This window comes from Macrobrachium nipponense, chromosome 21 (assembly GCF_015104395.2).
Source record: "Macrobrachium nipponense isolate FS-2020 chromosome 21, ASM1510439v2, whole genome shotgun sequence".
NCBI lineage: Eukaryota > Metazoa > Arthropoda > Malacostraca > Decapoda > Palaemonidae > Macrobrachium > Macrobrachium nipponense.
This window is the reverse complement of record NC_087212.1, coordinates 65871427-65895929: the sequence shown is the minus strand read 5'-3', so window position 1 is coordinate 65895929 and position 24503 is coordinate 65871427. Positions and strand designations below refer to the sequence as shown.

Here is a 24503-nt window from a genome sequence, read left to right as displayed (position 1 = left end):
TACACCCAGGGGCAGGTTTAATGTTTTTGGGTGGATACTGGAGAAGATGTACGAATTGAAAGTGCAAGTCTTGATGGGTCCAACAGGAAAGAAATATTAGTGAACAGTTCTCTTCAGTATCCGGTAGACTTGGTTGTAGATTATAATGAGGGGCATCTGTACTGGGTGGACCAAAGAGCTAAAAACACTAGAGAAGATTAATCTGGATGGGAGTCATCGAGAAGTGGTCCTGAAGAGTGAAAACCTTGCAGCTGCCAGTGTCAGTCTTCGTTTTCCAAGACAGTATCTTCTGGGCTGACATGTAAGAAGGCTTATTTTTTTCACTTGGTTACATTTATTATTTTATATAACTTACAAGCCAATTTATACTAATGTTTCTTTATATTAGGGTTAATATTTTTTTGGAGTAAAATTAATTATATCGGTAATAGCCAGCAGAACTCACAGTTATGCCCCAGTAATAACTGAACTTATTGCCAAAGCTCCTTCTCTCACAGCAGTACCAAGAAAGGATTTTATGACATACTTATTTGTGTATTAGTAGTTTTTACTTTTTATTTCTTAATTCTTTGCCAGTGCAGAATGGATCACTCTTGTCTTGAGTGTGTTAGTTATTCCTTGTGTATACTATTCACATTATTTTAACCAAACAGTTTTATTTATTCTAGTTTTAAGTAATTTATATGCCCCTAAGACATCAAGTATTTCTAGACAATATGACAAGGAATTATAATTTTAGTCACAAATTCTAATAGAAAAGCCTTGTAGTTTGTGTTTATTCAACATTAAGGTATTATCTGTAATTGCAGTAGTTATGTACATGTCATCGTATGTGCAGCATTCCAGCAGTCAAGCGCTCTGTGCTCATGGATATGATTGCTGATCTAACTAACCATATAGGCTTGATGATACAATATTTGTAGTGTTATTAGGAATTAGAAATTTAAGCTGATATTCATTGGGAAATGAGTAGAAATTGCAATTGTATATTTATGTGTGTACACAGAATTGCACCTGAACAGCATACAAGATGACAGAGAAATATTTAGTTACTTAAACTCTATGACAAATCATAAAAAAGAATGAATGATGGGCCAAACCTTTTTGGTGAGAACAATACAAACCTACCAAAAAAAAAATTATATGTTATCCTTAGCTATTAAAGCAGGAACAGGATACTACATAAAGTTTACCTAAGTGCAAATAAATAAAGTACCTGTACTGTACTGATAAATTAAAACACTGACCTGAAACCAGAAGCTGAGGAACAAACACTTTAAATGGTGATTATTGCAATAACACCTGTTATGGTAATGGTCCAAAAAAATTAGATTGACCTACTGCATGTAGTATGGGGTGATCTGTAATGTTTGCAGGGCAAAACCTGGAGCACGGAAAACCCCAAATGCCCAGGCACATGCATGACAAGGCCTTCTTGAAGAATCGGAGGACTCCATGATAACGACAAAGCACACACAAACACACTGAAACAAAGGAATCATGGGCAAACAAAGCAACCGGCTTTGGAGAAGAACAAAAGCGACTACTACTCTCCAAGGCAGTCAAAGAAAGACTATGGTGTCAGGAGCTTCTATGCCTGGTTGGTGATCAGCTTCCACCTCATATGCGTATGAGTTGCCAGATGCCACAGATTTCTTGCTTTACAATCTTTGTTTTTTGACTGGTTTCCAGCTCCTGTTGCCAAGACAGAGTTTGTTAGCTATGAAAAATACAATGATTAAAAATTTTGTCATATTTTGGCCATTATAGGAGTAGGCTGAGTAGAGTTTCAGCGCGGCATGTACAAGATACTGTGTTGCAATTTCTTACTACGTAGCATCTATTAAAATTTGGGTTTGGGCATGTTTTGGACAAGTTGTCAACATTGCATATAATCTGGTACATCTTTGGTAGCATAGGGCAAAGTATTTAAGCTTAGACGGTCAATATATTTACTATTTTGATATTTGAATAGTTTTTACTAAAGAAAGTGGTCATATAATTCAGGTATGACTTCTCTAATAAAAAAAATATAAGCCCTCTTCCAGATTGTAGGATTAGTAAGGGAGTTTTGACTCTTCTGTTTCCACCAGGATGCACTTACTACAAGAGAATCTAAATTTCCAGTAAATTTTCTAATTCCTGCAACAATAATGTTATGGAATCTAAGATTTTTTAATACCTTTAGGTTTAGTTGATTTAGGAACTTGACATGCGTGGTTTATCTTTGGTAGAATTTGATTTGTATTCACTTTATTAGACCTCAGTGACTGTTTGTGATCAGCACCACATGCTGCGTATAGTAAGATTTTCAAATTCAGGCTTCCTACAGTTTGATGAAATATTTATCTAGGAAAGATATCCAAATGTGTTAACATAAAGCCAAAGAGATTAAAAAGCAGACTTTTTTGCACACACAATTGTGGGTCTTAGTGAACCAGCTACATTGAAATAGAGTTTAGTACAGTAATTGGAAAGCCAAAGCCACACATTTCTTTTCATTTTGCTAGTACAGTGATTTATTACTGATTGATTGAAGATTGGAACTCTGCAAACAACCAGAGATCTAACAAATTACTCCAAAGGTTTCTTTTTCCCTTATCTCTCCTAGAATCTTATTACTTGTTTCTAATTACAAGGCCCACCTTTACTCGAATTTTCCTAAAAATTCACATATCTTTTGCATAATATAGTAAACAACCTTTAAAGAAAAGTGCAAACAAACAGAGCAAACCAAATGTATTATCTCCATGTTATAGGTGATAATCCCAAAATAATGGCTAAAATATATATAATGAAGATTATGTTGGCTGTCCAGTACAGTATTTGCTTCAGCTATGTGCTACTTGACTTTTGTTGTATACTTGACTTTTGTTGTATAGAGGAAATTTATATAGATGATTCAGATTTGAAGTCATAACCTCTGTCATGATCTACATTGTGATATTACTTAAACACATCGCAACAATGAAGTAATTGATGTAACAATGCTACCATAAATCTGAACTTATCTCATATCTAAAAGCTGCAATGGACTGGACATATAACATACAGGGCCAAGAATAGAAATAATTTCTCATTTGTCTGGAACTATTACATTCAAGGCACTGTGGGATGATGTAAAAAATTATCTGTACTTTATCGAAAAACACTCTATGGATGTAAAAATGGCACTTTATCGAAAAACACTCTACAGATATAAAAATGGCAACTTGCATACCCTTACTCCTCCTATCTTGTCATTGCTGGATGATTGTAATGCTGCATAACTGTATGCACTAATTTTGCTTAAAAAAGCACAGCACACTTTAGTATGCTTATAAACAACACAGAACACACTGTACAGTGGACTTGAAATTATGAAGAATAACCTAGAGAAAGAAAGAGAAAAGCAAGCAAATGCACAGCAAGTGATGCACACAAATAAGTATACTCGCGTGATCAAGTATATACATGCTGATTTTACATGGAATGAGTCACTACCTTTTTGTAATGCACTTTGGTAGCTACACATTAAAAATTTAATAAACATTACTCTCAAAGCAGTGTTTGTTTGTGTGTGTAGGGATTTTTAAAGCTATATTACAGTAATAGTGTTATTAATTTTGTATGGCATACAAAAATTTATTGTGGTGCTAGGACCCTCCAGGTAATGTTGAATTTTAGATAAGGTTGTGATGGATTTATTAATTCTGTTGAATCTAGGGTACAGTGAAGGGAAAAGCCCTGTATGTAGACCCTGTATGTAGACTCAAGGGATGGTAACAACTAAATCCTTGAGCATACATACTTGGTGCATTGGTGGTTCACATAAAACTGGGTTGAGATGACACAAAACAGTATGACCTAAAGAGGTCTTGTATTAGTGGCATGGGTCACCTTGAAGCTCGGGAGCCAAGTAGTGAGTAATTTAGTTAACCCTCTTACGCCGATTGGACGTATTAAACGTCGAGTCAAAATGTCTCCCGTATGCCGATTGGACGTATCATACGTTCGGCTCCAAAAAAGTTTTTTTAAAAATTTTTAAAATTCGCGGAAAAAAAAAAATACTTATAGGCATACCAGCCGAAAACTTTTGTATCACGCGCCTTGGGGGATGCTGGGAGTTCACGGATCAAGGTGTTGTTTTGTTTACAATCGCTACGCAGGCGCGCAAGCGCGAATTTCTTTCTTATCGCACTAAAAAGTATCAGTGACACATCTCGGAAATTATTCGTCACTTTGACATAATTATTGCACCATTTTAAATTATCCTTTACATGAAGTATTATATATGAAAATGTGCGCAATTTCATGCACAATACAACTAAAAATATACTCATGATTGTAGCTTTTATCAGTTTTGAAATATTTTCATATAAATAACGATAAGTGCAAAAATTTCAACCTTCGGTCAACTTTGACTCTACAGAAATGTGTCGAGAAACGCAATTGTAAGCTAAAACTCTTACATTATAGTAATATTCAATCATTTGCCTTCATTTTGCAACAAATTGGACGTCTCTAGCACAATATTTCAATTTATGGTGAATTTATGAAAAAACTTTTTCCTTACGTTCGTGCGATAAACTCTTCCGATAAATTTTTTCGTGCGATGTTTCCTATGTTTGCACACCCTTTTAAATTTGCCGTTACATAAAGTTTTATATATGGAAATGTGCGCAATTTCATGCACAATACAACAAAAAACAAACTCATGGTTGTAGCTTTTATCAGTTTTGAAATATTTTCATATAAATAACGTTAAGTGCCAAAATTTCAACTTTCGGTCAACTTTGACTCTACCGAAATGGTCGAAAAACGCAATTGTAAGCTAAAACTCTTATATTCTAGTAATATTCAATCATTTACCTTCATTTTGCAACGACTTGGAAGTCTCTAGCACAATATTTCGATTTATGGTGAATTTATGAAAAAAAAAAAACATTACGTTCGCGCGGTGGTAACTTCCGAAAAAATCAGAATTTTTTTTGTGCGATTGTCGAAATGTTTGCACCATTTAAAATTAGCTGTTACATAAAGTTTTGTTTATATATGAAAATGGTGCGTAATTTCATGTAGAATACATTTAAAAATGATTTTGAAGGTTGTAGCTTTTCTCTTTTTTTCGAAATATTTGCATATAAATCACGATAATAGAAAAAAAAAAACACGTTCGGCGTCAAATTTGACTCTACCGAAATAGTTGAAAAACGCAATTGTAAGCTAAAAACTCGGTACGCCTAGTAATATTCTGTCATTTTTCTTCATTTTTGAAACAAATTTGAAGTCTCTAAAACAATATTGTGATTTATGGTGAAATTTTGAAAAATATATTTACCTTCACTCGCGCGCCGATTCGCGGCCGCAAGTCTCCGAAATACGTACATGGCATTATCCTAATATTTGCTCCTTTTCATATTAGCCTTTTTATAGAGTTTCATATATCAAAATGTGCGCAAATTCATGAAAAATACAATAGAAAATAATTGAAGGTTGTAGCTTTTTCCATCTTCGAAATATGTCCATATAAAAAAATATATATATTAAAATTTCGACATTCGGTCAAATTTAACTCGTCCGAAAAATGGTCGAAAAATCTGCAATTCTAATCTAAAAACTCTTACAGTATCGTAATATTCAATCATTTGTCTTAATTTTGAAACAAATTGGAAGTCTCTAGAACATTATTTAGAATTACGGTGAATTTTTGAAAATAACATTTTTTACGTCCGCTCGTTACGAATTCGTACATCATTTTGTGATAATATTTTTCCGGTGTTGCTTTTATTGTTTTACAATGTATTATATATCAAAATGATCGCAATTTAGTGTACAATACAACGCAAAAAAAAAGTAACTGGTTAGCTTTGACCGTTTTCTGCACAGCGTGATTTGAATACAATTATGTATGAATTTTTTTTTTTTCGCTACCATATATCGCATTATTTACATATGATAATGATATTATTTTTCATTTCTGATGGTTGCATTCTAAACTTCAGGCAATGACAAAAAAAGGAGCCAAAAATGAACTCTTAATCTTCAAAAGTACGCGCGCTGTAATTTTTTGAAAAAATTATTTTTTCCACTTCCGCGCTCACTCCAAACCAGGCCCGGCATACGGGAGACGTTTTGATTTTTAGGCTCCGGCGTAAGAGGGTTAAACATATGTTACAAGAGTCCTGTTATCCGAAGAATGCTCCTTCGTTATAGAAGCAAATGGACGAAGTTCACCTATATGATTTAATAAACATGACTACTTTATCCCTATAAAGTTTCCTTCTCATATTTTCACTCAAAAACATCCTCCATCATGTATACTAACAATTACTATTCCTCTGTTTTCTAATGTAAGTAATCTTTGTAATTTTCTGTACTGTATTTCACAATAGGTGTGAGCTTTTTATGATTTGCATTGTTGTTGCATTTAGTTTTCACAAATCTTTCATGTTCATCTTGTTGATATGTAGAGTGCCAGTGAAGTGATGTCAGCCTTTTGATTGTAACGTTCAGTCTTGTAGCTTTTCATTTTTATCTCATTTTGAGAAGACCCATTTTTCAGATTGTGTAATGATCTTTAATTACTCATTCCACCCCCATCTTCATAGTTTGATTATATAATTGCATTGCCAGGTGCTGTGTGACTGCAATGCCAAAAATAGGACTTTGAGTTCCAAAAAGACTTCTTGGTATACATTAGTCAGCAGTTTGGTATACCCTGCCTCTCTTTCATCCCCCACGTTGGTTTGCAGGAGAATCCTGAAATCTTGGTGAGTTAACTGCTCCTTCATAATAACAGATCAGTGTTGCCAACATTGCAAGTAGGCTTACATCACTCAGAACTCCCTGGTGGCAATTATGTAACTTTATTGGGCCCATCTGCACACACAACTTTGTGTTTCATCATCTAATGCTTATATTGAAAGTAAATCCTATTGCCGGGTGCTGGCTGATGTAATACTAAGAAAATGTCTTCAGAATCATAATTCATGTTTTTATCATTAGTATCATCCTCCCTAACCATGCTTATGGCAGATAAGTCATGGAACTAGAAACCCAAGGAACGGCACTTGACTATAAGGCCCAGGAAGATAGAGTAATAAATATTGTTAATGTTTTTGTCTTATTATTATTGGAGGTACAATAGCAGTATTTTTCTTAATTTTAATAAGCATTCATATTTAATACAAAAAAGACCATTTGTATTGCTGACAAGTATCTTCTGAATTGATTTGACCTTATTCTAAAAGAAAAAAAATACATACAGTACTAAGGAAGCTAATGATGCCTATTTTATGCAAACCAGGAAAATCCTATCAGTTTGTGTCCATTAATGAATGAGGAACTCTACAGAAAAAGCAAATGTGTAAGCCTAGTTCATTTTCAGGTGAACTCATCTCTCCTAGAAGGATTGGGTTTCAGTTTAGGTACCTTGTGATCAACATTTGTTCAGAGTAACTATTTGACAATCTGAATTTTTCCCTTTATACTTGTACTATTTGTCAGGAAATAAAAACTGTTGATAGGAAGAGAATAAGACATGAAGTTTCCTAATTTCCAGGAGCCCAATTCAATTGGGGCTTGCACAGCTGCTGAGGGTTCAGGAATGGCCATTTAGACATTGCTTTCATCCCTTTTGAAAAGAAATGGACTAGAAACTTTGGGGATGATTGAGTCACACAGGAAATAGCTCGAACATATGAAAGCCATAATACAGCTTCTGGATAGTCTCCAGAGTAACAAAATATTTGAAAAGGCATTTGCTTTTAATCATTGAGGGACTAGAATTTTTAAGCAATCTTGCTATAGGGAATGTGTGTTGTTCATACCTCCCCTAGCCTCTTCGATGTTGAATGAAGAAAAAGAAGTGGCTATCTCCACATTAAAACTGCTGGCATGGAAGAAGACAGTTGTTTAGCTGAGAAGGAGCAGGTTGTTTAATGTGATGAGAAGAGTTTTATTAACAATTAAGTACAGTTAATCACCTTCAATATTTTCCTTTGCCTCTGTAGTGGATGCTTATATTCAGTGCCTCTTTCATAGGGATGGATGAGAAAATATAAGTGATACACTGGAGAAGAATTCACTTGAGCACAAAAAACATTTCTTCATTCTCTTTGATAATATGCTAGGTTCCTGGTGGGTTTGTTGGCTAAATACTTTTCACTTAAGGAGATGGGTAGCAAGATGAGTGATTGACTGAAGAAGATTAATTGGCTTTGTTGAATTACCTTCTCAGGAAAGTACTTAGCTAAACATGAAATGCTAATTAAAAAACCCTAGTTTTAAGTCAAATTCAACAATTGCCAGCTGCCAGAAGACAAAAAGCACTTAACTAAAAAACTAGTATGTAAAATTAACGTATTGTAGGCTGGAAGGAATGCCAGGCTTATAAAGGATATAAACATGCAAATTTCTTTTGAGATATGATGACATGTAGCCATAGCATAAAAAAAAGAGACAGTAGGTTCAGTAAAAAAAATCAGATAAGGCACAAGAGAGTGATACTACACTATGAAAAAAATAGTTTCTAAAAGGGTGCTGACTTACACTTGATTGCCTTTTTTCTTATGATTAGTGGCAAGCAGAGCTCCATGTTAACTTTTGTCTTGTTGGTTGGTAGCCTTGGGACCTCATCTTTCTTATTTGAGGGCTAACAATATCAGCAGAAGTTGAGTGGAAATAATTCCTCTTCATCTAAAGCTAAAAGTGTTTATCTTGTCTTGACAGCTTTTCCAGGATGATATCAGGTCTTTGACCTTTACATCAGACAGTTCAACAACAAATACATGTATAATAAATTAAAGGTGCAATCTCTATTTATTTTTGCTGCTTAGGACTTCTGATTTTCTTTTGGACACATTCCAGAAGATTTTGTCCAGGTTTTTTCCATCTGAAGTCATCACAACAAATTCTTGGATGCCTAGGATAAATATCTGAATGCTCCAACAAAAGGCTGAAAGCAATGCAGCTGGGACTGAAGGGACATTTCAGAGAGCCTTTAGTACCATGTAAAGTGTACCACACGAGGAGTGTTGTAAGATGTACCCCCCAATAACACATTTTTAGTCTTGAGTGGGATGATAAATTAGTCATACACTCTTTCATCAGCTGCTCCTACAATCCCTTCAAGAAAGTTCAGATGGATTTTTCCATGAAATTATCATTCTTCACAGGTATTTAACTGCTAGATGCATATAATAATGTATGGAATTATTCACATCTCAAGCTGGCAGTCATAAGAACTATAATATTCTTCAGACTGTCTACTGGTTGCCTTTCTTTAAAACTGAGACTGACGTATCAAGGATTTTGTCAACCACAAAATGGGTTTGTTTGAAAAATAACGTTAACTTTATACAATTATTTTTTAAATCATAAAAATCACTGCCTTGGATAATTGTAAGGTAAGTCTGTGTAATGGATTATAAGTGTAATGTTGAATGTAACATGTATTATTTATATTTTTCTAGGGTGTATGGAGCTGGCTCAATTCGCCAAGTTTCAAAGAGAGATTTGACCAGAGTGTCCACATTAAGAGATAACCTTGGAGATACAGTTAGAGATATTATTGTGATGAGCACTGATGCTCAGAATGGCTTAAATCCATGCTCTAACAATAATGGTGGCTGTGAAGAGATCTGTCTTTTTGATGGACGTGAAGTCAAGTGCCAGTGCTACCATGCTCTTGTTGCTGAAAATGGGAAATCCTGCAGAGGTAAAAATTAAACAGTAAGCGATTGGTTAAGTCTCAAGGAATATATTTGTTTGCCTATCAGTATGTCATTCTTTTAGATTGTACACTATGAATGCAAATATAATCTTATTAATGATAATTTGATATTCTCTTAAAAATTTTTACCTAAAGAGAAAATAGATTTTTCCAACTTGATATTCTCTTATAAATTTTTACATAAACAGAACTAGATATTTCTCCTTGTTGGCTGATTTTATGCTAATTTTTAGGTAGTATTGTATTGTAAGTGCAGGATGTTAACAAAATTCAGCATGATTTTACTAACTCCTTTTGAAAGAAGTTTGCTTTCCTGTCCCTGAAACATCATGCTAGTGACCTTTTATTTCAGCACAAACTCACTACTTTATGTTAGCATAGACTGCTATAGTAACAATCTCCCAATACCAGTCAGATAGAAGAGTCCCATTTGACACTATCGGGAAATGCATCTGGGTCCCAGATAACTTCAGTCATGCTACCAAGAGACAATTTATGCTATAATGCTTCATTTCCTTTATGGGAAATAATCGCCCCAATAAGGCAAAATTAAGGAAATTTCAAAGGATATCAATAACAACCAAGTACAGTAACCACATAGTGGGGTCTCCTCTGGGATTTGGTCCTAATTAACCTCTGAGATACATACATATATGTATCAGAGCCAGGATGGAAGGGTTAGACTGCGTGAATTTGCATGTCTATATTGTACAATCTCTCTCTCTCTCTCTCTCTCTCTCTCTCTCTCTCTCTCTCTCTCTCTCTCTCTCTCTCTCTCTCTCTCTCTCTCTCTCTCTCTTGTTATTGGTAGTATAATTTTAGATTTGCTAAAGAGATTTTGCAATGCTAATAATACTCTGGTGTTCAATAATCATGTTTAGGCAGTCTTTTATACTTCTGTTTATGCATTTATATTTTCATAAGTTTTCTAATTGTCTGTATTTGTTATGTTTGTTATTTTGTTATTTGTATGTTTATGTTATTTTTATCTTATTGCATATGAATTTTACACATTTTGAGATATGCTAGAAAGAATAATACATAACTGGAAAGTGTCTATGAGAAAACTAAGAGAAAGATCATATATTTTTGTTTTTATTACCATTTTTGAATAGTAACATGGCATCTTTTAATGAGTACGTATTGTAACTATATAATTTAAAGTATTTTATGCAAAAAAAGAGACTTACTGATTAACTGATATTTTTGTAAAAACTTTTCCACAGAATATGAGGCCTTCCTGTTGTATTCAAGTATCACAAGCTTGACAGTCTTCACATGTTTGATGAAGACAATCCAAACACTCCTTTAAAGAAGATTACATCAGATATTATGAAGAATGCTATAAGTCTAACATTTGACTATGCCAATCAACGAATTTTCTACTCAGATATTCAGCGAGGCAGTATCAATACAGTCTTTTTCAATGGAAGTGGACATTCTTTATTAGTAGAAAGTAAGTTGAGAATTCTGAATAAGTCTTGCATATTTCATTTTGAACTTCTTTGTAGCATGAAATAAATTTTTGCTGATAATATTTTTAAAGGGATTTTGACAAAGGAAAAATCTACCTAGAAATGCGTGCTACAGGAGCATTTTCACCGGCTGACACAGGTCAAGCCCAGAAAAGAAGTTATTTACATTCTATTGAGGCTTTTCCCATCATTTTAGCTTCTTGCTTATTAACTTAGAATTTAACCATAACTAATGGCCTCAGCATTTTATAGTGCTGGTCATTTTATATTTTTTGGTTGTTTAAGAAAAGGCACAGCATAAGAAGTTAGGTAGAAATTTTGTCTATTGTCAGTGAACTTTTCAGCAAAAAAAAATGACAAGGGAAATTTTGAGATGTTATAATATGGACAATGCCAAAAAGAACAGTCATACGTACTGTGATGCAATAATCACAGATTGGTTACCAAAGGGCTTTTGACATTGCCTTTCAGTCATGCTTGGTTATCACAATTTTTTTCTTTCCCAGAACAAGGATCAGTAGAAGGGCTGGCTTTTGAAGAAAGAGAACGGGATCTCTATTGGACTTGTCAGAGTGATGCATCTATAAACAGAATGAGTGTTGATCCATCGCGCACCCAAACTGTAGAGAAAATTGTACACCTAGAGCAAAATGATAAGCCGAGAGGCATTGTTGTTGATAGCTGTGACCTGTAAGTTAATAACTTTTTTTTTTTTTTTACTGATGAAGGAGATGTTGATATATGTAATTTTCTTTTTATGGTTTGCATTGGTCAAATACTGTACTTTTTTCTGTTGAATTGTCATGAAGCGAGGACGACGTATTTGTTTTTTACTGCTAGACTAGTGTTGTAAGTTGGATAGAGAGCATCTGAGAGTATAAATCTCTTCAGAATTTTATGAATTTTGATTGCAACTTGAGTTAAGAATTTTAAGAATTTTGATTGCCACTTGAGTTAAAATATCTACCTCTTTTATTGTTTCTCTCATATTTCTAGTGATTGACTTAGATTATAACAGTTTTCTGAATCTGAACAGGATTTGCTTAATCATAGGACATGAAGGGTGAAATTGATAGCAAACTTTATTACTTGCAAAATGATTTAGAGATGTGTTAAACTGAATAAAACTTTTCAAGGTGTTGGATCAATATTGGTGAACTGACAGCCTTCAAGGTACTTTATAATCATATAAGTACCTACTCATAGGGTGGCCTGACACTTGAGATATAATGTTAATTTGTACTACTCAGATCATCTTGTATGCAGATTACCACATACCCATGTCAGCCCATGAACATATTAGCTCATAAGCTTTTTAATTAACTCCATATGAGATTCTTGCCCATAATGCTGTGGGAAAATTGTGCTACTGTAAATAAGGGAGTGTTGGAGAGATGTGGTGTCTAGTGGACTGAAAGTTAAAGTGAAATCCAGAAATTAAAATGGTTTGGACACACAATGGAAAGGGTTGCAGAACAGTTAGTCAGAAAAGTAATAGATGTGGAAGTAGCAGGATGATGACCTGTAAGGAGTCTCAAGAAATTATGCATAAAACGGGATAGATGATGGCCTAGGCCTAATGGGAGTTGAGGCAAAGATTGCTCAGGACAGGGAAACAGGAGTAAACCCATTTCACATGTAATCCCATAAAGTGAAAAATGACGTAGAAATGTTTATGATGAGGATGACTAACTGTATCTTGTTGAATTCATGAACTACAAAGATAACATATACTGTAATGCACATTTTCGATACTTTAGTCTGAAATTTTGTGATGCTCAGGTTTTATGCAGCTTTCCACCCAAATTGAAAATGCTTGCTTATAAGTAATGGGGTTGCAGTCAAATATAATTGTTGGAAACAAAAGCAAATTTTCATAAGCCCACTTGACATTCTGGGATCCACTCATTCATCCACAGTAAAGTTGGCTAAATTTCACTTTTGATTTTTCTCTTCAAAGGGATTGATGAATTTTAGGTGTTCTCATGATAATGAATGGATTTTTATGAAGAAATCTTACAGAAGTTTGCAAATGAAAGGGGAAATGAAAGTTAACCTTGGGAAATTAGCAACATTTTAGAATACGAATCATGTAGGCTCTTGCTTACTTAAAATGAATTTACAATAAAAAGTTGCAGTAATCTTTTGGTTGTAACAATAGCTGTATGTTTACTTAGGTATGTATCATATCTTATTTGTAGTCAGAATACAATATTTCCAACTTATGATTGGTTCAATGGAACTAAACCCTATTAAAATTTGATGAATGTCTGCATAGGTACTTTTGAGAGCAGTTATTCAATTGGGGTGTTTGACTATACATTGGCATTTTCTGGTATTTACCCTTATTTCTTCTCAACCATTTTAAATAAGGATATTATAGTGAAGGATTATTGTTGCTTAATATTATTTGCATTATTTTCATAGAATACTTTGATATTTATTTCAGTTTGATTTTCTGGACTAACTGGAATTCTGAGGCCCCATCAATTCAACGTTCTCTTGTTAGTGGAATGCGTGTTGAGTCGATCATAACCACTCAAATCCGCATGCCTAATGGCCTGGCTATTGATCATAAGGCACAGAAGTTGTATTGGGCTGATGCAAGGTTAGACAAGATTGAAAGATGCAATTTGGATGGATCAGACAGATTTGTAAGTCATTCTACACTTTATTTATAATGTAATGAGGTATTTTTCTAGTGTACTTATTACAAGTACTGTACTGCAACATGCAGAGTTTTTTAATGGTTTTAAACCTATTGTTGATAAATTAGATACAGAAATAGTAATAATTTATTGCTATTCTTTACTGAAAAATTTTAAATAACACTAATAAAATGATAATTTACATTGAAGTAAGGCTAAGAGCATTGAATTTTGCTGTTTTTGGGCTTATTTCAAAATGTAAGTTAAATATGTCATGAGTATAACATATTTGCTGGCATATTAGATGCACTTTTTATTTTTAAACATATCAAAAACTGCCCTGCGTCAGATGTAGCTGTATTATCGATGGGAGACCAAGCGCTGTCAGTGAGCATACTGGGTAGGCACAAAAATTGTTGCTAATAATAAAACACTGAAAAACAAGCCTTATTATTACAGTAAATTCTTACTAATAATGAAATATTGAAAGCAAGCTGAATTATCAGTCTATTATCTCAAACTTACAAAAAATTGCTTACAATATGTCAGCAGTTACCATATAAGGGAAGCTCACATCATCTCACTATACCTCATTCCCAAGCATAGGTAATTCACTCCTTATATATCTTACATTATAAGGACTGTTTACATTTAGGAAACATTTATTTATTCTCTAAATAAAAAACATTCATATGCCTATCAGCCATTTACAATTAGTGGCTGTAAACAAAACTATAGCGCTGCCTGGTGGCCTGTCACGGAAACACATACTATATAAAAAGCATTACAGCTTACCTGAGAGGTGGTAAGAGTTTGGGTATGGTTTCCCATAAAGTATTGTTTATTTATGGCAATTTTCATAGAGTCCAAACCCATGACTGGAAAAAACAAAAATGGCACTGTTATAAGATCAAATTGTGGCTAGATTCATACATTTGTTCATATGCAGAAGAAAGATTGTATGTATATAAAATGTAGGTGTGGGAAATAGCAAAGATGGAGGTGATAGGCTTAGTAACATTATTAAAAGAAAAATTAATAGGATATCATTTAAACATTTATATAAGATTTTTTCATGTAGTATTGCATTATTGTAATGGTATATTTTAATATTATAATACATAAACATTACACATAACATTAAAATGGACAAGACTAAGTTTGTCAGACTCAGGAATTGTAGGATTAAAAGAGCATCAGGCAATTTTACAATGGTTTGGAAATGTTTTGTTTATGAGTGCATTCTTTTTATATACATAATAATCATGCTTTCAATAAGGTGAAGCAGAGTCAGTCATATTAGATTATCATTGTCCTCTACCATATCTGCTCACTTACCTGCTCTGGCCAACCCCTTTCCTGCTGTTACACAAGTATCTTCTTTGTCTGTTGATCAGGCTCTAACTGCTTCTTTCTTCTCCTTCATCCCCTGCACTGTCTTCTGTGGATGATTTAGTGTCAAGGGACTTCTTTTCACGGCTGTAGGAGTCCATCTCATCTATGTCTGGAGTTATTTGAGACAACATTTGCCAAGTGATTGCTTAGTTGTTCTTTTGCTCATCCCGCTGTCTCTTCTGTTGTAGTGCTGTGCTTTGTTTGCTCTGCCAGCTGCTCCCATTTTGCTTGGTACTCCTACAGCCTTAGATGCTTATGACCTTTGCCGTTCTTGTGTGTGTTGTAGCTGCAGCATCTGCAGTTTCTGTTCTATCTTTTGCACCTGCTACTTCATCTACTTCAGTAACTTCTATTGCACTTGCTGTTTATGTTGCTTTTTATGAGGCTGTTTGCTCCATTTACTTTTTGGTGTTGCTGGGTCATCTGCTTTGCTCATGCTGACTCTGTTGGTTGCTCCTACCTTGCACACTGTTTCTGATGCCAGTGAGTCTTTGGTTGCCAAACTTCTACTGTCTATCCCTGTGGCTGTGCCTATAGATCTTCTTCCACAACCAAGATAAAAGGTATTCGTTTCCCATTATCAATTACCTAAGATCACATCCATCTGTGGGTCTTACTGATGGGGTGGAGAGTACAGGCAGCCCCCAATTATTGGCGGACTCGGTTATAGGTGATCCGAAACACAGGCGCCATTAACTGGTTATCGGCGCCTATCATAAATCGCTGAGTTTCGGTTAATGGTGGCTTTCACTTATCAGCACCCCGCCAATAACCAGGGACTGCCTGTATCCTCAAGAAGCTGTTGTCAAGTAGTATCATGACCGTTTTAGCAGAAAAAACTGTGATTGCTCTAGACATTTCTCATCTAACTGGGATGACTTCATTCAGGTCAATTGACTGTGACTGCTGCTGTATTTCTAGTTATTCTGAGGAGGTTAGTTGGACTCACTGAATGGATACTGTTTTTCCCTTGGGTGCTTGCTGGAAAAGACAACATATATTTGAATTGGAAGACTCTGCTACAGCCTGGCCTTTATCCTCTCCCCTTTTTCTAGTAATAGTCCACCTCATTTGCTCCAGTGGCTACTGCTGGTCAAAGGAAGAGAAGGCATTCTCTGCACATGAGGTCTCTTTAGCTTCAGTAATCTCATACAGAAGATCAAGTATTGGAATTCCCATCTGACTACCCCTAAGACTATTCCTCCAAGGACAACCTATTTAGCATAATATGATTAATGGGGTTATGATAAAACAAATTTGTTCATATACGAAACAAACCTTTGGTCTTAACATTAGGGTAATACTAGCGCCAAGCTGGAAACCATTAGAATTAATAATAAACTTGTGAGATCTAGGGACTATTGGCATCTAAACCACTGCCTTTAAGATAGGACGTGATTACTTTCTATCTTTTTCAAAGCTGGTTTAGTGTGCCCAATTTTATTCACATTTTCCTTTTTTCCTTTTTTGTTTCTCTGGGTGTGATCTGCTAGGTGTGTACGTTGTGAGATGGAGAATTTTGCTTCACCAACGGGAATTTTTTTCGGGTTCTCAGAAGAGACAAAGGAAATGCCCTGGAGTGAGTGGGTTTCCTTGTTCAAGATTTTCAACATCGGTGTCTACAGATCCACATCCAACGTGTAGTAGGTGCAGAGAAAACGTATGTACTATTACTATTCCTTGTTCAGTTTGTCATGGTTGGTCGGTGGAACAGTGGATGAAGTTTTATGGGAAGGGCCAGTACAAAAGAAAGGAGACGACACCATCTTTGGATGACCAAGCGTTGTCGGCTTCTTTTGTATCGGCAATACACCAGACTGCTCCATATGTTTTGTCACCTGCTTTTGATGTTTCCCATACTCCTTCAGTTTCTTATAGCGATTCGTTATTGGAAATGCCAGGATGGGTTTTTTGGGTAATTTATGCATAAGTATGCTCTGTCGTTCCCGGCAGGAAGAGGGGGAGCATCGCCATCTTTGTTCTAGGTGTCGGCCCCCAATGCGCAGAGAAAGGAAGGAACGTGGTCGGCGTTAGGCCTACCAGGCATACCAACCTTGGAGGGGTTGTTCGTCACGCTTCCACCAGGGCCCAACAACGATGAAATGTTTCCTCATCCCCCTGGCCTGCATTTTATGGGAGCTAATGCCACGGCAACGTCAACAACATCAATGTTTCCACTGATGCAGAAAGTTGGAAGTAGTTTTGCAGCACACGCAGGGCTACCAGCAGCAGGTGCTCAAGCTCTCCCTACAGGAGTGGTGATGTCACAACCAGCGTCACACACCGACATGGCTGACGCGATGACATCACAGCCTACTGCTTCTCTAACTACTTTGTTGCCTCCGGAGCCGAATACGCTTTCTGACTCTTTGGTACACACAGTCAAAAAGAAAAGACGTGAATCATCTTCTTCTTCGTCTTCTTCCTCTAGTTCAGCATCATCGCAAAGTTCGATGACGTCACTAGCGTGTGGCCAGGTCAAGCGTTGGAGAATACGGGACTTCATGACTGATCCTCAGGCCAAAAGGAGAAGAGTAAATTCTTCTTCATCTTCGAGCCAGGACTGTCACTTCCCGGTCAGCAACAAAGTAAAGAAGACTGTGGCTGGTAAGCTTAACGCTAACGGACAAAGTTGTTTACAGCTGTCCGAACGAGCGAAAGCATTGACGGTCGCTGAGATAGCGCCGTCGCGGAGATGCCAGCAGTGAGGACAAAGAGTTTAGGAGAGACTACACTGCCGTTGGTAAAATCAACGATGGGTGTGAAGAATTCAACAAGGAATGAAGAACAGATACCAGTTTTGCCTGTGAGACCTTTCAAGATAAGGAGAAAGGATAAGAGAGCTCCCATTAAAAGGTCGAATAATAAAGAGTTGGTAACCTCTTCTGATACTCTGGTGGAAGGCGTTGTTCGACTCGATGAGGGATCAAGGCCGACTTCCCCGACGGTCGTTGGAGATCATATTAATAAAGATAGAGAAGAAATTAGCTCGGTTTCGAGAGAACCTTCATCTTGGAGGTATAGACGGGGTTCTCACTCTTGATCTGTAAGTAGAGAAGAAGTTAGGTTGTCTTGTTCTCCTACTAACTATTCGAGATCGAGCCGACGACGGCCCTCAGAGATCAAAGATGCCGCGGTCGTAGGGTCGGACAGCCATGACGCACCCAAACGTTTGTCAGAGGATAGGAGTGAGCTAGCTTCTCCTGCGGTCGAACACAATACGTTGGAACTGGAGGAAGGGGAAAACCAGGAGTTTTTGGCTTTGTATGCGGAGGTGGTTGATTTGATTCATCAATTCAATAACCTCTCGAGCACAGAGACACCTGCCAGTATGCTTCCTCCGGGAATCGACATGGTATTTGGATAGAAAAAGGAAACGAAGGTGTCGTATGAATTACCTTGCTCAGTCATGAGGAGTCAGTTTTAGAGCATGTAAATGCAGGGATTGCTGGAAGGGATAATTCCTTAAGATCGAATAGATTGTGTAATTTTATTTCCCCTCCATTGATGAAACATAGGAAATATTATGCGACACCGATGGTTCCTTTGCTATCTAGACAAATTAACCCAGATGTGGTAAGGTTAAAACCTAGATTAACCTTGGATCAAGTTAAGATGGAATACCCTTCGATGACTTGTCAGGAGGCTGCTACTTTGGAAGCAACAGCTTCTTCTATCTTTCAGACTGCTTCTTGGTTAGACCTTTGGTCAACAGCAGTGGCAAAAATTGCATCCTCAGAAGTAACGAGAAATGTAGTGGATAAATCAGTCAATGTTTATCAGATTGCTACAATCAGATTTCAAAGCAATTGCGTACTTGACAATTTATGTGCTAATGTTTGGGCTAATATCCTGTTGATGAGGAGAGATGCAGCTTTAGCTAGATTAAGCCGCTCTGTTGATTTGGATTCCCTGTTAGAAATGAGGAATGGGGATATCTTAGAGTCTCAATTGCTGTTGCCAGAGGGCATACTGGAAAATGCTATAGATAGGAGAAGGATGGACACTAATGACAGATTAGTACAGCAGGCAGTTAGGAAAACATCTGGAAGTCAGGCTAATCCTAATGAGGTAAGGCATCAGCAAATACCTCGTAAGAAACCAGTGAGACAACATCTCTAATAGAGCAAGAAGACCCTCTTCCCCAAAGAAGTTAGCTCATCGACCCTTTCACAATACACCCAACAGAGGAAGGGGCATTAGGGGAAGGGGGAGAGGTTCAAGACGATAGGAAGGGCACCTCTCATCACTCAGCCACACCATTGGGGGGTTGCCTGGCAAATCACTGGAAGGTGTGGCAGGAATTTGGAGCAGAGCAGTGGGTGGTGGATGTTCTCAGTATTGGATATTTGATTCCGTTTCGAAGTGACCCCCAGCCTTGACAGAACAACCATTACCGCACCTCGCCTGTGCTCAGGAATCGCAGAAAGCTTTTATTCTGCAAGAGGAATTGAAGAAGATGATGGAAAAAGGGGCTGTGGAACAAGTATCGATTCTGTCAAAGGGGTTTTTAAAGGGGTTTTTACAGCCGCATTTTCCTTGTCCCCAAAGCCAACGGGGATTGGAGGACAGTAATAGATCTGTCAACATTGAATCTGTTTATAAGAAAAACCAGATTCAGAATGGAGATCCTAAGACTGTTCTAGCAGCAGTCAGGGTCAAGGATTTTATGCTGACAATAGACTTGAAGGACGCATACTTTCAGATCCCAGTCCATCAGTCTTCCGGGAAATTTCTCCGCTTCAGTCTTGCAGAGAAAGTTTTCCAATGCAGAGTCCTGTGCTTCGGGTTGACAACGTCTCCGCGAGTTTTTACAAGAGTATTCACTCTCGTGTTGACATGGGCACATGCTCATTGGATCAGGCTAATAAGATACCTAGATGACTGACTGGTGATAGCAAAGTCCAGAGAAAAATTACTTTGGGACAGGGTTACCCTTCTGCAGTTTTGTCACAGCCTAGGCATTGTGATAAATCAGGAGAAGTCAAAGTTGGATCCAAGTCAACGGCTGGTGTATCTGGGTATGATTATAGACACAGTAAAAGCCACAGTATTCCCAGCAGACCAGAGGGTAGAGAAATGCAAACAAGTAGTGAATGCCATTCTGGAAAAGCAAAGACAGCCAGCAAGACAGTGGCAAGTAGCACTGAGAATTCTAACTTCCTTGGAGAACCTGGTACCACACAGGAGGTTACACCTTCGATCATTGCAATGGAGGATGAAGGAGTTTTGGTCGCCAACAGAAGATCATCCAAATGAGCAAATTCCCTTGTTAACAGAGGTGAGGAAAGACCTACTGTGGTAGGTGCAGGACAACAATCTGACAGTGGGAATTCCCCTTCAGCAACTCTCTCCGGACCTCTTGCTGTTCTTGGATGCTTCACTCGAAGGTTGGGGAGCCCACATGGAGGAGCTGATGATTTCAGCAAAATGGAGTTGTGAGGACAGAGAACTCCATATAAACGTGTTGGAGTTAAAAGCAGCGTTTCTGACACTTCAGGAATTCCGGGAGAGGTGAAGGGGCAATCAGTGGTATTGATGTCGGAAAACACTACAGTAGTAGCTTACGTAAACAAGCAAGGAGGCCTAGTATCTTGGCAGTTACACCTGATGATAGTTCAACTTTATCAGTGGGCTGTAGAGACTTAAGTAGACATCAGAGCTAGATATATTCCAGGAAAAAGAAACATGGTGGCCGAAAAGTTGAGCCGGAGGGATCAGATCCTAGGAATGGAGTGGTCCTTGCATCAAGAGATAGTGGACAGAATGCTCATATTGTGGGAAAGGCCAATCATAGACCTATTCTCAACCGGGTACAACAAAAAGTTGGAAGTGTATTGTTCAGTAGTCCCGGACATAGAGGCAGTAGCAGAAGATGTGCTACAACACCCATGGGACAATCTGGACGTGTACGCATTTCCTCCATTTTGCCTAATCCGTCAGGTTCTGAACAAGGTAATCCAGTCTCAGAACCTCTAAATGACTCTGGTAGTGCCTTTATGGCCGAAGGCAGAATGGTTTCTGGATCTGTTGGAACTCCTAATAGACGTGCGGAGAGAGTTACCTCCATGGAACAACCCACTATGTCAGCAGCACTTGGAGAGGTACCACCAGTCGGTGAAGTCCCTATCACTTCACGGGTGGAGACTGTCAAGTATCTCCTGTGAGCGAGAGGCTTTTCTCAGAATGCAGCAACACAGATAGCAGGAAATATCAGGTATTCTGCAGCGGTCTACCAAGGAAAATGGTCTGCAAACTGTGATTGGTGTCAAAGATGGAACTTGTCTCCACTCGGAACCACTGTTCAACTTAGCAGATTTTCTGATATATCTCAGGACAGAAAGGCATATGTGTGTATCTGCTGTAAAGGGATACATGGCTGCTTTAGCTTTGGTCCTGCACATGGAAGGCGTGGACATTTCTTCTTCATGGGAGTTGGCTATGGTTAATGAAGAGTTTGAGCAGTCCTGTTCCCCGAAGGAACTAAAAGCTCCAGATTGGAATTTGATCATGGTACTGAGTAGTCTTCCCCCTACAAAACCCCTATTCGAGCCATTAAGACAGTCCACAGATAGAAGCTGGACCCTGAAGACAGTCTTCCTATTGGCCCTAGCCTCAACCAAAAGGGTGGGGGAACTACATGGTCTGTCATATGTGGAAGCATTCGAGAGGTTTTCGAGTTTGTCTCAGAATTCGTGGCCAAAACTCAAAACCCATCAGTAGTGGATGGCAAATTCGACTCCTTTTCCATGCCTTCTCTGGGAGAATTTATAGACAAGGACAAGGAAGAAATGCTTCTGTGTCCTGTCAGAGTATTAAGAGGGTACTTAAGAAGAATGAGGCATCTCAGGCCGGAGGCTGTTTGTAAGTACAGGACGGAACAAAAAGGAAGTGTCCAGGAACACAATATCGTTTTGGCTGAGAGAAACGATCAGGAATGCATACATGACAGAAGACAGAGGGTCAAATAGCCGAGAGAGGGCTAGAGCTCATGACATCAGGGGCTTGAGCGCTTCTTTGGCATTCAAGAAAAATATGTCTGTGGAGAGGATTTTGAAAGCTTGTATTTGGTAATGCCAAACAACTTTCACTTCCTTTTATTTAAAAGATGTTGCCCATAGATCCTTGGACACTTTTTTTCTTGGGTTCAGTGGTGGTGGCCTAGCAAGTGGTATAGCTCATCCAGTACCCCTGGCTGGTCAGTTTGTGTTTAGTCTAAGATGAAGGTATGAAAATAGAATGAATGAGATGACTGGTCTTTCTTCTTTACTACTTTCTTTCTACTCCTTCACCTACGGGCAGTATGAAGGAAAGTACCATCATGAGCTGGAACGGACTAGATGCAGGTGAGGTGGTCAGCCATACTGTAAAAGATAATCTAGAGTATAGTATACTTTTCAGTAGCAACACACTCCTCTCAATAATAGGGAGAGAGAGGGGTAATAATAGATCGAGATACAAGGGACAGGAGTGGTTTATGAGAATGGAGAGTTCTTCATCTTCTGTAAGGTAATAAACCATGGCATCATAGGAACACCCAGAGAGGGAAACCAATAGATTCTCATATATCTTTGGTTCAAGGGTTAATAGTCCATTGTCTTAGAATAGTACTTCTACTATTCGGAAATAGATAAAGGTGGCAAACTCCCAGTCAGTTATAGAGACTTACCTGTCACCAATGAGTAAGTCTATCCTAATGTTAAGACTGAAGGTTTGTTTCGTATGTGAACAAATGGCAAATTTTTAACCAATTTGTATTTTTCATAAATAACAAACCTGAGGGCTTAACAGATAAAGGCCCACCTCTAACCACCCCTCTAGCAGTCTAAACTGGGTTGGAAGAGTAACTGTCAGGTCACAGGATGCCAAGGGCATTCTGGGTACTACTCCGTGACCTAGTATAGATGCCAATAGGCCCCTGATCTCACAAGTTTATTATTAACCCTACCGGTTTCCAGCTTGGTGCTAGTATTATCCTAATGTTAAGACCTCAGGTTTGTTAGTTATGAAAAATACAAATTGGTTAAAAATTTGTCATTTTTAAAACATCAAACTAGTGTTTTCATACAATTCCAGAAATCATATTTTGTTCTCCCTCTTCATATTTTGTTTCTTGATGCTTCACATTCAGCCTAATTGAACAGTTAGTTGGTTCCTACTGAATGGTCCAAATGGTACATGAGTGAACAAGGGCCCTTCTTGGTTTTAGAAGACAAAAGACTGTCTGTAGACATTAGAGGCTGGCTGATAGGCTTGTGTTCAAAATTCTTGAAGGCTATTTACAACCAAAACTAAAAATTAAATTAGTGAATAAATAGATAAATGAGAAGGGTTTTTCCCCTTTCTTTTTATATCAGTTTTTAGTTCTTGAATATTTTTTTGAATCATACTAATGCATGACTTCTGAACTTTTATCTTTTTATCATGATTATATATTTATGATATTTACAGTATAAGAGTACTCATACTTATATAAGTGTTGTCATAACAGTTTATATGTTTCCTATTGATTTGTCTTTTTTTTACAGAGCCTTTTAAAAAATGTACCAAGTCATCCTTTTGATTTGGCAATATATGGAGACTATCTATTTTGGACTGATTGGGTTCTGCATGCAGTTGTTCGCGCAAATAAGTATACAGCTGATGATGTTGTTAAACTCAAGACAGGAGTTACACGGCTTATGGGCATTGTAGCAGTTGCAAATGATACAAATAATTGTAAGTGCACTTGTTTTGTTGAGCATTCATGAGTAGTACAAACCATTCACTGCTCATATGCATGCTAGCCAGTAACATATTTTTTATTGGTAATAACTTGTAACACAATTATATAAATAATGAATAGTGATTATTTTCTAGTGTAATCATTTATCTTTAAAGAGACCTGCTGCCCTTGTAACCAACTAAAACCTCTTATTATTTACACGGTAGATAAATAATGGTGGTTATAAAAACTATCCAACTACTACTGTGTAGTCATAGTTACTTTTGGAAGTCCTTTTGAGTCATATCTGGCTGTGAAGTTTATTATTTTAATGCTTATTCAATGCTCAAATCCTATCTTGAACATTTGATATGTTAATATTTTAAAAATTATTTCTGATATATAACTTTGGTCATATTGTAATCTCTTGCAAAAATTGCAAAAACATTATATTAAGTTAGAGGACTGTTTTCTGGGATACGAGATAGAATTTTCTAAGTAAAATGTTGCCACAGTTAGATAAGTATTTCATACAAACCCATTAACCCTTTCACTTACCGATGGAT

At 37.1% G+C, this 24503-nt stretch overlaps 2 protein-coding genes across 3 annotated transcripts in view; both read left to right on the top strand.

Moving 5' to 3' along the window:
• Positions 1–24503, top strand: part of LOC135198099 (prolow-density lipoprotein receptor-related protein 1-like) — an 875913-nt gene that overhangs the window by 439795 nt on the left and 411615 nt on the right.
• On the top strand, positions 168–24490 carry LOC135198098 (low-density lipoprotein receptor-related protein 1-like). Of its 2 annotated transcripts, none has more exons than XM_064225546.1 (6): positions 168–301; positions 9456–9700; positions 10942–11171; positions 11697–11880; positions 13640–13844; positions 23762–24490. In XM_064225546.1, the coding sequence occupies exons 3-6, from the start codon at positions 10994–10996 to the stop codon at positions 23981–23983; spliced, it is 789 nt and encodes a 262-aa protein (XP_064081616.1). In that variant the 5' UTR covers positions 168–301; positions 9456–9700; positions 10942–10993; the 3' UTR covers positions 23984–24490. The 2 variants fall into 2 exon arrangements, with proteins under 2 accessions (XP_064081616.1, XP_064081617.1); XM_064225547.1 differs by lacking the exon at positions 168–301 and adding an exon at positions 6707–6752.

Coding starts and splice junctions, on each gene's coding strand:
- LOC135198098 (XM_064225546.1), top strand. CDS start 10,994: ATGTTTGATGAAGACAATCCAAACACTCCTTTAAAGAAGATTACATCA. Junction 11,172..11,696: donor ACATTCTTTATTAGTAGAAA/GTAAGTTGAGAA, acceptor TTTCTTTCCCAG/AACAAGGATCAGTAGAAGGG. Junction 13,845..23,761: donor TGGATGGATCAGACAGATTT/GTAAGTCATTCT, acceptor TTTTTTTTACAG/AGCCTTTTAAAAAATGTACC.